The sequence below is a fragment of the Takifugu flavidus genome, chromosome 7 (genome assembly GCF_003711565.1).
Source record: "Takifugu flavidus isolate HTHZ2018 chromosome 7, ASM371156v2, whole genome shotgun sequence".
Classification (NCBI taxonomy): Eukaryota; Metazoa; Chordata; class Actinopteri; order Tetraodontiformes; family Tetraodontidae; genus Takifugu; species Takifugu flavidus.
In genome coordinates, this window is record NC_079526.1 from 240061 (window position 1) to 254721 (window position 14661).

Sequence of the window (14661 nt, forward strand, 5' to 3'; positions counted from 1 at the left end):
GTGTTGATTTTAATTGAAAATCCACAGAAATGATTAAAATACTCTTCCATCTTCACTAACATGTTTGATATTTGTGGTGTCATGAATGGTGACGTTCTGTATGAGAGTGACCTTTGCATACCACCACCACCCTCCTTAACTGTGCATCCTCTGTAGGACATCAGCGTGCCGTGCATGGCCACAGACAACGTCGAGGAGTTCGGGGATGCAGAGAACACGGACTTCGAGACAGTGTTCGTCCTGGCAGAGTTTGATTGTCCCCAGTACCAGTACCTGTACAAACGGGACAACCGCATCGTGGGGCCTCCTGTTGTGTTGCAGTGTGCTATGAAGGACGAAGTGAGTGATTCAAAGCAAACAAACCAAACTACAAGAGAAGAGTCTCATTCCTTCCACTGAAGATGTTGAGATGTGTTCATGCAACTACAATAATATTTGCAAGTCTGTTTGTAGATGTAAACAAATGAGTTAATTGCTCTCTTCCTCGTGATGCCCAATTTAGCGACATTGTTGCCCCGCTTTTAATTGGTGTTTTTTGCTCATTTCCTGCAGCCACTGCTTTTTTCCTGCCGTCCTCTGTACTCCACCACGATGATCCATCTGTCTTTGTGCTTCACCGGCTTCCGAGACAAAGAGGAGATGGTAAGGCTTCTCTGACGTGACAGAAAACACTTCTCCTTGAGTGCAAATGTGAACGCTCCATTGTTCCCCTCAGACTGGAGGCCTTTTGTGTTAGCAGAGCCATCGACATTCAGGGTCTAGACTGGGGGGCATATTTGTTGAACAGGAGGAACGTTTGAATAGGAGAATTATTTAGTCGTTGTTATTCCAGCTCTGCTTTTTTACCTTTACCGTCTACACTTTTATAAATATTCTGCTTTTTGATTGGTGTCCATTTTGCAACATCTTTATGATTGTACTCACCGGTTTCCTGCCTGAATGGTGGAGCCACCTCAGCCCTAACAGATACCCAGCCCACCGCCAAGCTGTGGAGGCTCCAGTTGGCAGGTGGACCAGTGATCAGTGTAAGCAGGACCATGATGACAAACGGAAAGTTAAAGTGTGTTTGGAAAGTTTTTGGGGACACAAGTCCACAAACCTAAGTGTGAAACCTAAGTGTGCTGCTTCTTCTGTGCCACTTGTTTTACCCACACTTGATGCTGTTTGTCAGGTTGATGCGGACCTTTTCTGCTCTCGTCAGATGGTCTGTTTGGTTCAAGTCAGGCCAGGTCAGTTCAAGGACCTTCACAGGGTCACCTCTAAGCCTCCTGCACCGTCTTGGCTGTGTGCCTGGCGTCACTGTCTTGGTGGTGACCCTTCTGCCCAGTCTAAATTGATTTCCAACCTTGGTGACCATTGTGTTCTTTTACCAAGAACCTTTTTACCAGAATGCATAGCTTGTTTGGACAGCCTGCTCAGAGAAGACCCGAGTTGTGCCAAACCTTTGTTTACACTGATTTTGACATTGTTGGTGACCTGCTCTCTAAAATAGGGCTAGAACGAGGGTTAGGATTAGGGTTAGGGCTAGGCCCAGGGTTAGGGCTAGGCCCAGATTTAGGACTAGGACTAGGGTTAGGCCTAGAGCCAGGTTTAGGGCTAGGCCCGGGGTTAGGACTAGAACCCGGGTTAGGACTAGGACCAGAGTTAGGACCAGGAGAATGGACCCTCCAGGGTCCGAAGCACATGTGTCCTATTTTCTGGAGGAAGAAGATGTCATGTGTGATTTGTTCTATCTTTAGGGACAAATGTCAGGCTGGATGATTATTGAGTTGAAGAGGGAGCAGCGTGAATCCAAATCATGAGAAAAATTATTCTTGCGTGTTTATCACAGTTTTTCGCCCTGCAATCCTGATACAAGTGCAGGAGGTCCTTCTCAGTCGCAGTGTTTTTATATGCTTTGGTGACATTTGTCTTGGGTTGCTGTATCGAGTCATTTTCACATGTAAACATTCTTATTTGGATACTCTCAAAATTTATTTTTACATTGTTGAGGTTAACCTTTTTCTGTATTTGCCACTGAGGTGGAGACCTCTGGGGTCAGCTGGACATTGGGATACACATCCTCAGATATGGCTGCGGGTGGTGGACACGGTGCTGATGCATGTCCTAAACACACTGGACTGTCGATATGAGGCAGGTTTCCGTTGTGCCAGTCTCTCATTCCCCAAATGGTTGTTTACCTTTCATGTTGGATGAGCAGTGTGGTGGGAAGGAAATACAGACCCAACTAGAAACCAGCAGCTCTCCATCTGCCAACTGTGGCTCTTCCATGTGCTTTTGCTCTGGCTGAGAGGCGGGTCGCACCTCATCGCAGCCCCAACTAAATATTGAATGAAAACGTATCTGCTGCATGTCTGCATGGGCTTAAACCATCCACCCTTTGGCTGTAAACGCAGATCATCATTATCACAATGAACGTCCTGGACTGTCCAGACCAATGTTCCCTCTAATTTTTCATGTGTCTGAGCAGACACACAAGCTCCCTGAGCACACTGAGGACGACTGTGAGCAACATCAGATGGGTACGCTGTGGCCACACACCAGTATCACGCTTGTTCAAAACCTTGGATCATAGCAAGTTACATGGCTTATTAAAAGAACCAAATGACAGCAGCACATAAAATGAAAGACAAAAATCTTGTAGAAAAAATCTCACTCATTTTCACCGCTTGTTCTTCTATTTGCACATACTCCGACAGCCATTCCATCTTAAAAGAACTGCATTTCTTTTTTACTTTGGCTTGATGAGTGGATGTGTCTCTGCCCGTTCGTTTCGCCATGATAAGGAATTAGCATTTGCGTCTCTTAACTCACTTGCACTGTTGTTAGCTAGCTAACCTGCACGGCGAGTAAAGGCAGGGCACATACGCAAACACTGTCAATGCTATGATTGGCTGCGTTGCGGAAGTGAACTGTATCGTATTATTGGCTGGACACTTGTCGCTCATTGAGTTTCGTTGCAAAATGGTACAGAAAACAATATTACTGGTCTAATTAACTAGATTATGTCAGTTCTAAAATTAGATATTAATTAATACGTTTCTGTTAAATTTTATTTTGTGCGCTGCATAGATTTTCTTGTGCGCCGAGTATGTGCAAGCAGTGCGTGATTGTGCAAGCGCGCAGCTTAGAGGGAACATTGGTCCAGACCCTCTGCTGGACCACGGTGGATTATTCTGTCCTGGATGAGCAACTGCGTGGGCATACTGTATGAAGTTGATGCAGAAATAAGTTTGTGGGCTGAGCCTGAGTGGAGTTGGAGGGATGGTTTAACCCAAACTCTCCATTCGTGCCAGTAGGTACTGGTTTTGGAGCACCGCACTCTACCAAAGGAAAGATCACACGACAAGACAGGTCATTTATTCCTTTGACAGGGTGATGTCTTTCATGTCATTTGTACTAACATGCCTTTAAAACGTCTGGTGTATTGCAGCTGCATTTTTTTGTGCAAGCTGTGAGCTGCAGAGAACTGAACTTGTCTTTTCTCTTGTCCCTTTAGAAGAACCTGGTGAATCTGGTTCACCACATGGGTGGAACCATTCGGAAAGATTTCAGCACCAAGGTCACTCATCTTATTGCCCACTCAACCCATGGAGAAAAATACAGGGTCAGAGAGCCTTTTCTTATCTGGGGGAACGCGTGTGGAGTGCTGGGCTGAAATTAACCTGGCAGAAGCCTTTGAAATGATGACTGTGCTTGGAAATGTTGCCCAGTGATGACTTGATGCTTCTTCTATTTATGAAGCATTGGTGATGTTCTGTGTAGTCATGCCACTTTAAGGTTCTTTATAATAACTGAAACTTCCATGCATGCTCATTTGTGTATTTATTGTGAATCATCTTTCGTATCTCTCTCGTTACATCCTGAGTTTTTTGAAAGTCTCCATGTATTGTGGCCTCGTTTCCCCTCCTCACTCATGTCAAAGATACACGGCTGCTATTTTTACATCCCAAGGATATTAGCGAGCATTTGTAAGGTTGGTGACATGGAGACGGCGACACTGTTTTCCATTCCAAAGGGAAATAAAGTATAAAAGGGAAGTGTTTCAGCTATAGGTTTGTTTTGGTTTTATCTGTGCAGCTACTCGTTGGGGTTTTGATTGACAGAACACATTTCTGACTCAAAAAAGATGCAAAACATTGTTTTACTTTGAGGTTGCGTGGGCAGATGCCAAAGCTCTACTAAACAGACATCATATTCTTCCCAGCTGTAGTACGTCTTCCTCTCTGCTCTTCTTATTTGTCCTTTTTCTCTCAGCTGGCTGTGTGCATGGGGACCCCCATTCTCACTCCATCGTGGATTTACAAATCCTGGGATAAAAGAGAAGACATGTGAGTGGAAACTCCTCAAACACCTACTGCTGCCGTGGCTACACACATATATTCCCATCATGTCTTTTAAAAATACTAAAGCAACTTGAGGAAAAAGACCAGCCAAACTGCGAGAATATTTGAAACATGATGTCCTTCTAAAACCAGCTTGGTCATACTTCTGTTATAACATGCTTTAGACTGTCCTCTCTGGCAATATGACATTAGATACTTTGGAAGGCACCATTACTTTTTTGCACGTGTTCTAAGATCAACTACAACATGGTTTGGGTTAGTGGTGTCTAGTAACTGGTAAATCCATCAGGTGTGTGTGTGTGTGTGGGGGGGGTGTGTGTGTGAGACAGATGAAGCTTCTGAAACTTCAGATTACACATGTGTGACAGTAATTTGCTTTCTTCCTCTGGCTCAGTCATTTCCACGCAGATACAGAGGGGTTTCGGTCAGAGTTCAAGGTGCCCCCCTTCCAGGACTGTATCCTCAGCTTTTTGGGTTTCTCACATGAAGAAAAAGCCAACATGGAGGAGAGGACTCTAAAGCATGGTGAGTGTTGAAAAGCATGAACATCTGTCATTCTATGAATCGGCTCCACATTTTAGAAGCACTTTTCGGTCCACAAACTGAAGATTTGTGAGCTGTGTGAGTGTCAAGCCAGTCCTCATTAAGAGCACCTCAAAGACCTTTGTAGTAAAACCAAATGACCGTTGACTCATTGTTCCTGTATGTTCCGTCTGTCAGGGGGCAGTTATCTTGAGGTTGGAGATGAACGGTGCACACACATGGTAGTAGAAGAGAATTCTGTGAAAGAGCTCCCAATCTTTCCCAGCAGGAAGCTCTTTGCTGTCAAACAGGAGGTGAGTCTGGAGGTCTTCATTTGCCACTACCGCTTAACTTTGATAGTCTACAATAGAACTTTCCAATATTCTATTATGGATTCATGGATTGTATTTTCTGACCTGCTGAGTGGCTGCAGATGTGGATTAGCTTTGAGCTATAATCTGGTACGATGAATCAAATGGTGACATTCATATTTGGGCTGTCCCCTGTCCCTTTTTGAATGAAATGGAAGTTAGCCCAGAATTGTTCTGCATTTGATGCTTTCTTTCAGGGTTCAGTTATTGTTTTTCCTGTTTCTAAATAGTGGTTCTGGGGAAGCATTCAGATGGACGCTCGGGCTGGAGAGTCAATGTACCTCTATGAAAAGGTGACTTCTCTAGTTCTCATTATCCCACTTTTAATCCTGTATGGCATCAGACGCACCGGTTGTCTCACGTTTACTGTATTTTACAATGTAATGGAATGGATTGTTTCTTAGCTGAGGATGTATGACTGCTTGAATCTGGTGAAGTTCACAGAAATGACCCCCTGAGATAATGCTGTCAAGCTGTCCCACTCTTCTCCTCAGAATGACAGCCCAGCTATGAAGAAAGCCGTGTCCCTGTTGTCTCTCACCACGCCGAACAGCAACCGTAAACGCCGGCGTCTGAAGGACACGCTGGCCCAACTCACCAAGGAGACGGAGATCTCACCCTTCCCACCCCCACGCAAAAGACCATCAGCAGAGCACAATTTGTCTGTGATGTCCCTGCTGGACATTTCAAACACCCCTGAGACATGCAAGGCCATTTCAGGTAAAACAGACAGGTTTTCCTTGTTCTATATGGGGGAAAAAATAACCACAAATGCATCTTTATTCCAGAAGATAGAGAAATGAAGAATTCAGATAGCAAAGGACATGATTGTCCTCGCAGTATTAGGAAAAGGAGGAAGTCCAGGGAAAGGCGAAGTTTGACCCTTAGAGAAGAGAGAAGGAAAAGGTGTTCCATACCAAGCACAAGCTCCTTTTCACATACAGCCAAGGAGCAGCAACCAGGAACCTCGACAGGTCAGGTTTGCTTGAGGAGCAAGAGCACTAGGCTAATGTTTAAATTAAAATCAAACCTGGTTGGAGCAATGAAAGAGCCTGTGCTTCCTATCTGACCACAAAACTAAATCTGCTTTGTACCACAGGGACACGCAAAACATGCGGAAAGGCCCCTTAATACTGACAATATATATATATATTTGCTACTTTTTTAATCTGTGCTGTTTGGGCGTATTAATATGAACCTGTCTTCTTTATGTAGCCTCTCATCCCAGCAAATGAACGTTGCTGCAGCCATTGTTGTTTTTGTCTGAGTGCAGCTTATCTCCTGACCGCCGCTTCAATGTTCCCTCCGATCAGTTGTCTGGAAATGACCCCAAAGAGGCTTTATTTAAAAAAAAAAAAATACATACTCGGGGAAGGGGAGTGCAAGGAGGACTGCAATTTAGGTTTAATTTTGAAATGATAGAGCAGTTTATGTGTTTTTTTTTATGAACTCAGCCCTGTAACTAGTCTTCTACTTTGACAATTAAAATGTTGACCACTTGTTCTATTAGGGTTGGTAGATCAAACTGGCCTGGCTCTGTTCATGTGCACTATTTTGCCCTTCATTCCTCCCCTTTTCCTTTAGAGAGTTCTAGACCCTCCAAGAGTTCAGCACCCATTGTGTCAAAGCAGTCAGCCAGATGGCAGGTCTCCAAGGAGCTCTACCAGACTGAGAGCAACTATGTGGGCATTTTAAACACCATCCTCCAGGTACAGCGCTCCCCCCTCCCCCTTTCTCTCTCTCCCCTTCCCTCCCTCTCTCCCTCATGCCATCTCCCCCGCCCCCTGTCTGTGTGTCTCTCTCCCTGCTTTCTTTGTTCAGTTGTCAGTCACAGCTAAGGTCTGAGGGGTCGATTCTGGTGCTTAGAAAAGTGTGAACAAATGTTCTAGAAGTGCAGGAATTGACACACTGGCTACACGTGCACGTACACCGTCTATTGCAGAGGATACGTTTGTAATTTAGTTATGTTTTAATGTATTCATACTCTTCGAGAGGATGTATGAAATATAAGTGATGTATCCCCTACTGCCCTTTCATCCTTTTGATTTACAGACAGTTTTGCACGTCAATTTCTTGCTTTTTATTTTGGCTAGTATGTTCCTTTAGAGATAATTTATCAAAAGATAGTCGATTCAATTATTTTTGTGGCAGCCGAATAGTTTGCAAAATGCACTTTTCTTTTAAAAAAGATTTTCACATGTAAGGTTGTGTGTGCAGATCCCCTGAGTTTTTGGAATCGGGTGCTGTCTGTCCAATATGGTTGAAGGAGCCGTCACACCAGCCTCCTTACGTGTATTTATAGTTGTGATGTCGACAGGTGTTAGACACGCCCCCTCAAGGCTTGGGTCTTTCCACCTTTACTGCTGGCGATAAGACCGCCCCCAAGATTAGCCGTATAAATCCCTGTCACTCAGAACGTCCTGCAAACATGAAACATCCTTTTGTAACCTCTCCTTCCTCACAGATCATTTTAGAACATTAAATGATTTGGCTCTGTAAAATGACCGGCCGCTTCCACAACTCTGCTCGCTTCCCATTAACTCCGGTCTTAAATTAGGTTGGGAGAGTCTTTGAAAACTGAAGAAAGTATCTCTCCTATCATTAACTCTACTTCTGTCTCGCCACACCACACTGTCTCACCACATCTCACCTAATTCACTGACTGATTCATTTGTCCGGATTCTAACGAGCTCTGACAGGCTCATGCTCAGCAGGATGGCGCTTCCTGCCACGGAGCAGAAACGATTCAGAAATGTTTGAAGACCGCAACAGTGAGGTCGACCTCCAAACTCCCCACATCTCAATCGAGTCAATCATCTGTGGGATGTTCTGAACATGTCTGCTCCAATTTACTGGTGTTGAAGGATCTGGTGCCAGATCCCACAGCACCCCTCCAGGGGTCTGGGGGTGTCCATGCCCCGACGGGTCAGTGGGACAGCAGGGGGACAGGGGCTCATCATGTTATGCCTGGCCGGTGTAACCCCTGTTGGTGTAGGATGACTGTGTGGAAAGGACATTATATGACCTTGAAGCACCTCATCCCACCTCCTGGTTTGTGCTTTTCTTTTGTGACAGATTATCTAGTTTATAACTTTTGCATAAGAACATTCACAAGGTTGTTGTGATTAGATGTGATGATTCAGGAGCCTCAGAAGTTCAATTGGTGATCAGAGTGGTTCTCTGGGCATGGCCTGGATAAAGAAAGCTTTTGCTGGTTACCTGACTTTATTTTAGCTTCTTCTCTCTGCAGAAATTATTGTTCTTTCAATGTTTGTGAACTTGCCCATGTCTGCCTCATTTTAAAGCTTTTCAAGTTTCCACTGGAGAAGGAGGGGCAGGTGGGGGGCCCCATTCTGGCCCAAGAAGAAATCAAGACCATATTTGGCAGCATCCCAGACATCTACGAAGTTCACACCAGAATAAAGGTGCTCAGTGTGAAGCACTTTCAGTCTTGACATTTAGTGCTTTGACCAACCTTCAGTGTTTAGTGTTTAACTCTTGTCTTTGTTATATCAGAGTGACCTGGAGGACCTCCTGACGGACTGGTCGGACGAGAGAAGTGTGGGAAACATCATTCTCAACTATGTAAGTTCCAGCTGTTCAATCACGGCTCCCGAGGACGATCACATTATAAATAATGTCACTCATTTGATCAAATAGAAGTTAAGTAGTTGTGTGAATTTATAGCCATATGCCACATCTTTACTGTTTATTTGAGATCATGCCCTCAGAGTTGAGCTCAATTATTAGACCTGCTGAAACAATAAATAAGATTTCAAAGTAGGTCAGCTGCTTCCTTGTTGATCTATTGAGAAATGAACAGGTTGAATGTCACCCAGGATGAAGGTCAACACTCCATTCCAAGTATCAACCTGCACTTCTAGTATTTCAGCCCATCAAGGTGACGTTCTGTCAACATCACAACACTGACCCCTGGGACACAAGCCCTGCAGCACTGCTGCATCCTGTCTCACACGACTGTCAACATGACCTACTTGCAAGAGCAGGAAATGACTGAAATTCATTAAAATCCGATACATTTGCAATTAGTAGTTGATGCGCTGCACCCACTGCATTTTAGTGAAATGCAGTGAGAGCAAGCAAGCGAGCAAGCACTAAAGCTGTGATTGGTATTGTTTAGGAGGATGGACAGTCTATTACAGTCTATCCAGGCTTATTAATGCCTTGGGCTCACAATTAAAAGCCTGGAATCCAACAAGTTTTTGCCAGGGTTTTCTGTTGCCTGTGAGAGGGAGGAGACACCATTACTTGTGAGTCAGTACAGATGTTCTGTCTGTATGATTATCACCACCTGTCCTCATTCATTGTCGGTGCTCAACGTGCTCGTCTGGAGCGTAAGAACTGGGTGTCTCTTCAGAGATCAAGATAGGCGCAGCTGTGATGGAGCCGGACGCAGCAGGTGTGGCCCTGGGGTCCAGACTCACCAAAGAAATGTAGCAACGATTCTGTGAAATGATATACCCCAACCGGTTCAGGTCCTATCAGGTACTGCCTGAATCCATTCCTGCTGTCTCTGACTTGCCTCCCTCTTCATCTTCTTCCCAGTCTAAAGAGTTGGTGAAGGCCTACCCACCTTTTGTCAACTTCTTTGAAATGAGTAAGGAGACCATCACTCGATGTGAGAAACAGAAACCACGTTTCCATGCTTTCCTCAAGGTATGTTTTATTTCCCTCAGTAAATACACAACCTGTTTTTGGGATGATGATTATTTCCACCCCTTGGTTCAAAAAGTAGAATTTTAAGTGTCAATTGCTTAGTTGTACGTGTGTTTTAATCAGACTGAAAATGCAAAACACGAAGCAGCTCAGCTTCTGAATATCAAATTCTCATTTTTTTTAGGTCAAATCCTGCTTTTTATCCTTTCTACACGTCTTCGTGCTACATTAACGTGATCAGTTCAGTTTTTATTTTGTTGGCCTCACTTAATTGTGCTTGAATGTTGTAAATGTTGAGAGATTTGGAAAAGCCTTTGGCTAAATTGCTTGAGTTGTGGGCAGTTTGAAAGCTTGAATTCCATTTTGACATGCAACTGTAGCATCTTTGTAGTGACGTAGCAGCAGGTAAACATGGCACATGTCCTCTCTTTGACCTGTAGATCAACCAGGCCAAACCGGACTGTGGAAGGCAGACACTGGTCGAGCTGTTGATCAGACCAGTACAGAGGCTCCCCAGCGTGGCTCTCCTCCTTAATGGTACAGCACGTGCACACATCGACTGACATGCCTTACAACCTTTAGGTCCTTTTCTTCTTGCTCCTTTCATGTGAATCTTCTCACTTTCACATCTTCCTTCTTAAGCAACTGTTCAAGTATAATTTATAATTATTTTTCTCCAATTTCAGATATTAAAAAGCACACATCAGATGACAACCCAGACAAGATAACACTAGAAAAAGCCATCGAGTCCCTGAAGGAGGTCATGACGTGAGTATTCAGGCTGGACCAGGACCCTGTGCATATATGGCCCAATGTATCTAATTGACATGTTTGTGCTCCTCAGTCACATTAATGAGGACAAGAGGAAGACAGAAGGTCAGAAGCAGATCTTTGATGTGGTGTATGAAGTTGACGGCTGTCCTGTAAGTGAATTCATGTTATGCAGTGACACATGGGTCTATCAAGAGAACTGATCCCGGGATGGGGGCGGAGCCTTCGTTCATTCCTATGAAAGTTGCGCAGTTTGGCGAATGAAGCAAAAAGCACTCAGATTCCAGATCTGAGACAAACGCTACCACACACTCTGTAGCCTCAGAGAGGCCGAGATTGCGCAGAAGTGTTTCCAAAAAGCTCGGCAGTTTCTGTGGCTGTAGCTGCGCGTTCATGAGCTTGATCGCTGGCCGATTGTGGCCAAGCTGCTGTAAATGGAGTGAGCGGTCAGGCATATTATAATATAAACCATATAATAATTTAACAACACCCCAACAAGAGAACTACGGTAATATCAAACAGCAATGTGCTTTTGTTTGAGCTGTTAATCTGTTGAACAAAAAATCAGCTTGTAGTTATTGCAACAATTAAGATGAGGTCTTCTACTGTATGTTGTTCAGCAGTTAATGCTGAATCTCTGAATATCTTTACCAAAGTCTGAGCAGCATATTGCTGATATTGACTGTTAATTAATTTAATGTTAATTAAGTTACGCAAAATTAACGTGCAGTTAAAGTGACCAATTTAATGTTTCCCTATAATACTGAACAGATGCAAGGGATGTATTACAGTGACAATGATTAAAAGGACATAGTTACATTTGTGAAATGCATTTGTAACAACAACACATGGTAAAGACGTGAACATGCAGCCAGGCTCGGTCCCGTTGCTCTCATGCATGGTCACACTGGTGAAAATAATACGCAGGAACTTGGATTAAAAAAACTATTTGAAGAAGGGAGCACAAACAATGATTTGAATAAGACAAATGAAAAGTCCTTACTAGTAGGTTTATGTGAAAACAAGCCATTTATTTTCTAAGTTATAGCCGTCTCTTTCACCATGTCAGCCTATGGAAAAGTTTTTTTGGGCCCAAGCACGTGACCGACGCCATCTTTGTAGTGCAGTCAAAATTGTTTCCAGGTGCTTCACAGAATCCCAGGGCCTGACCCCCAACAAGCAACAGTGGCAAGGAAAAACTCCCCTTTAACAGGAAGAAAGATTGAGCAGGACCAGGCTCATATAGGGGGACCCTCCTGCTGATGGCCGGCTGGGTAGAGAGGGAAGAGAAGGGGGAGGACAGGTAGAGGAGAGAATAGGTAGAACATAGAAATACATTATACTAATTAAAATAAGCTTCCGGTGGAGTCGAGTTGAGTGGGTCAGCGGGGTCGGAGGTCAGTAGGTCAGCGATGAAGGCAGTACAGGTGATACCTGTAGGTGAATACAGAAAGGGAGGGTGGGGGGGGGGCAGAAAAACTACACACAAAATAACATCACTGGTCTACTTGGTGAGGAGAGGATGACCCAGTGGGGTAACAGAGGTAGGTTTTAAGCCTAATCTTAAAAGTAGAGATGGAGTCAGCCTTCCGTACCTGGACAGGGAGCTGGTTTCACAGCAGGGGAGCCTGGTAGCTAAATGCTCAGCCCCCCATTCTGCCCCTAGAGACTCTGGGGACCACAAGTAGACCAGCATTCTAAGAGCGGAGCGGTCTATTGGGGTGATAAGGTGTCACTAGCTCCTCCAGGTAGGATGGAGCGAGGCCTCTGAGGACCTTGTAGGTCAGAAGAAAAATGTAAAAAATTTCTCACTCGCTCTGCTTGTCCCCCCCCCTCCATTTCTCTCTGCAGGCTAATCTGTTGTCCTCCCATCGTAGCCTGGTATACCGGGTTGAAACCATTGCCCTGGGTGACCAGCCATGTGACCGCGGTGAAAATGTCACCCTCTTCCTCTTCAATGACTGCCTCGAGGTGACAGTTGGACACTCGGCGTCATAACCCAGCAGTTATTATACCCCTGACGGCAGATATGTTAATGTACTGCGGCACTATGGTATTTTCATACTAAATAATCAGCATCACCATTAAGTGGCGCGTTGTACACCCGCCTGTTAACCTGCATCAACGAGTAAATGAGTTTGTTGAGCAGGACCAGCGGCTGGAGCTCCTTCCAACAGTGAGGGAAGTTAGCGGGGCTGCAATTATTCTGCTGTTTATTTAGGTTGTTTGACATGAAGTTGGTCACACAATTAATGAATGGTTCTTATTTAGCTACACTTTTTTGACACGTTTAATATATCTGCATTTAACATATAACTGTTAATTATGCTGATGATGTAAAAAATGACACCTCTTATTCAGTTAACCCAGCTTCTGTGAATATTCTCTATAATATATTTGTCTGTCTTGTATAAATAATGGCTGTTAGACAGATGAAACATAACACGTGTCACTCCACAGCAGTAACAGCCAGTTGGGCTGAAGTTATGCTGCACCTAAACCTCTGCAGGAAGCTGCTAAAGTGTCGTGCAGATGGACTCAGATTTTATCATATTGAAGAATCTAAATGTTATGTACAAATATATTTGCATACATGCTGCAGGAACTTGCACTTGGGTCATTTAGGAATATTTATAGCTGCCTGCTCTTTGATTTTGTGTCTTGGCAGATTGCACGAAAGCGCCACAAGGTGATCAATACGTTCAAGAGTCCTATGGGACAAACGAGACCTCCGCCTTCGCTCAAACACATCGCACTGATGCCGTTATCACAAATCCGACGTGTTCTGGATCTGCAGGACACAGAAGGTGATGGAATGAGAGCATTTACATGTGAAAACAGGTTACTACAAGTGTTCCATGACAAGTTTCTACAAGACAGTTTAACTGGAGCAACTCCAAAAGGCTTCATACACCCTGATGAGGATGAATGAGGGAGGTTTTATATATTTGCTATTGTGGCCTCTTTTCCAGAGTGTGTGAATGCTTTTGCTTTGGTGGTTCGTCCTCCAACTGAACAGGAGAACTTGCTGTTCAGCTTCCAGCTGACTGGAGAGGAAACAGTTAAGAGTGCCTGGCTGCGGACTCTCTGCCGCCACGTTGCCAACACCATCTGCAGAGCTGATGCAGTAAGTTCAAACACGCAAAAACTCCAGAACTTCCCCAGAATCCAAACATCAGAACTGACCGAATGACCCTCACCCTAAATTAACCCTGAATCTGAAACACACACACACACACACCCCACCACACCAGGCCAGACCATGATGCTTCCCCCTAAAGTCTGGATTCCTTGGTTCGTGTGAGTGCGACCAACACGCTTGCGCAGCACGACCACCTGAACCGCCGATCTATTTGGCCAGTAAATCCCAACATTTCTGGGGGAGGACTGTTCTGAAAGGGGAACGGAGCACTGGGAACGCCTCCCTGTATACGTGTAGAAGTGTAAAGACTTCCATCATGCCTGTGCCATTCATGTCATCACATCTGCTTCTGTTTAGAGTGTTGTAACCCTCAGAATGAGCTGAGAGTATCTGGCTCCTGCAGCAGTTGGGTGTTTTATCCAGTTATGATTTAATCTCATTCCAGTTAATAATCTTTATTGAATTAGTGTTTATGGTGGAGAATGGCGATGATGACAGTTACAATAGCAAAGGTGCCTTCATTTAATGTTACAACTCCAGTAAAAACCCTTCATCATCCTTCAGTGGGTTGGTTTTGCAGAAAAACTGCCGCTTCCATTTCCAATCACCTCACTATACTGGATGCTGCTTCCAAGCTGCCTGTATTTTCTGGGCATGTGGTCCCAGTGATTATTTTGGGAATGCAGTCACGGTATTAGCTGTGTGATATTGAGACGCCATCTCTGTGGCTCATCGTCTGTCTTTCTGCTGCGGCCTTTCCAGCTCTCAGCCTGAGGTTTGGGCTGGTTGACAGCGGGATCCGATGCCCCTGTGGCTTCTGGCGGTGCTTCTG

General features: G+C 44.6%; 1 protein-coding gene across 6 annotated transcripts in view; it reads left to right on the forward strand.

The window, feature by feature from the left end:
- Positions 1-14661, forward strand: part of ect2 (epithelial cell transforming 2) — a 29191-nt gene that overhangs the window by 3731 nt on the left and 10799 nt on the right. For 3 of the 6 annotated variants that reach the window (XM_057037385.1, XM_057037387.1, XM_057037389.1), the window contains 19 exons: positions 157-339; positions 553-642; positions 3500-3607; positions 4258-4331; positions 4741-4871; positions 5067-5182; positions 5470-5532; positions 5734-5959; positions 6028-6213; positions 6824-6948; positions 8545-8664; positions 8756-8824; positions 9806-9916; positions 10357-10453; positions 10603-10684; positions 10761-10839; positions 12539-12658; positions 13356-13494; positions 13660-13814. In XM_057037385.1, coding sequence (XP_056893365.1) covers positions 157-339; positions 553-642; positions 3500-3607; positions 4258-4331; positions 4741-4871; positions 5067-5182; positions 5470-5532; positions 5734-5959; positions 6028-6213; positions 6824-6948; positions 8545-8664; positions 8756-8824; positions 9806-9916; positions 10357-10453; positions 10603-10684; positions 10761-10839; positions 12539-12658; positions 13356-13494; positions 13660-13814 — 2274 coding nt within the window. The remainder of the gene's footprint in view (positions 1-156; positions 340-552; positions 643-3499; positions 3608-4257; positions 4332-4740; positions 4872-5066; positions 5183-5469; positions 5533-5733; positions 5960-6027; positions 6214-6823; positions 6949-8544; positions 8665-8755; positions 8825-9805; positions 9917-10356; positions 10454-10602; positions 10685-10760; positions 10840-12538; positions 12659-13355; positions 13495-13659; positions 13815-14661) is intronic. The other 3 variants (XM_057037388.1, XM_057037390.1, XM_057037386.1) reach the window with 2 other exon arrangements.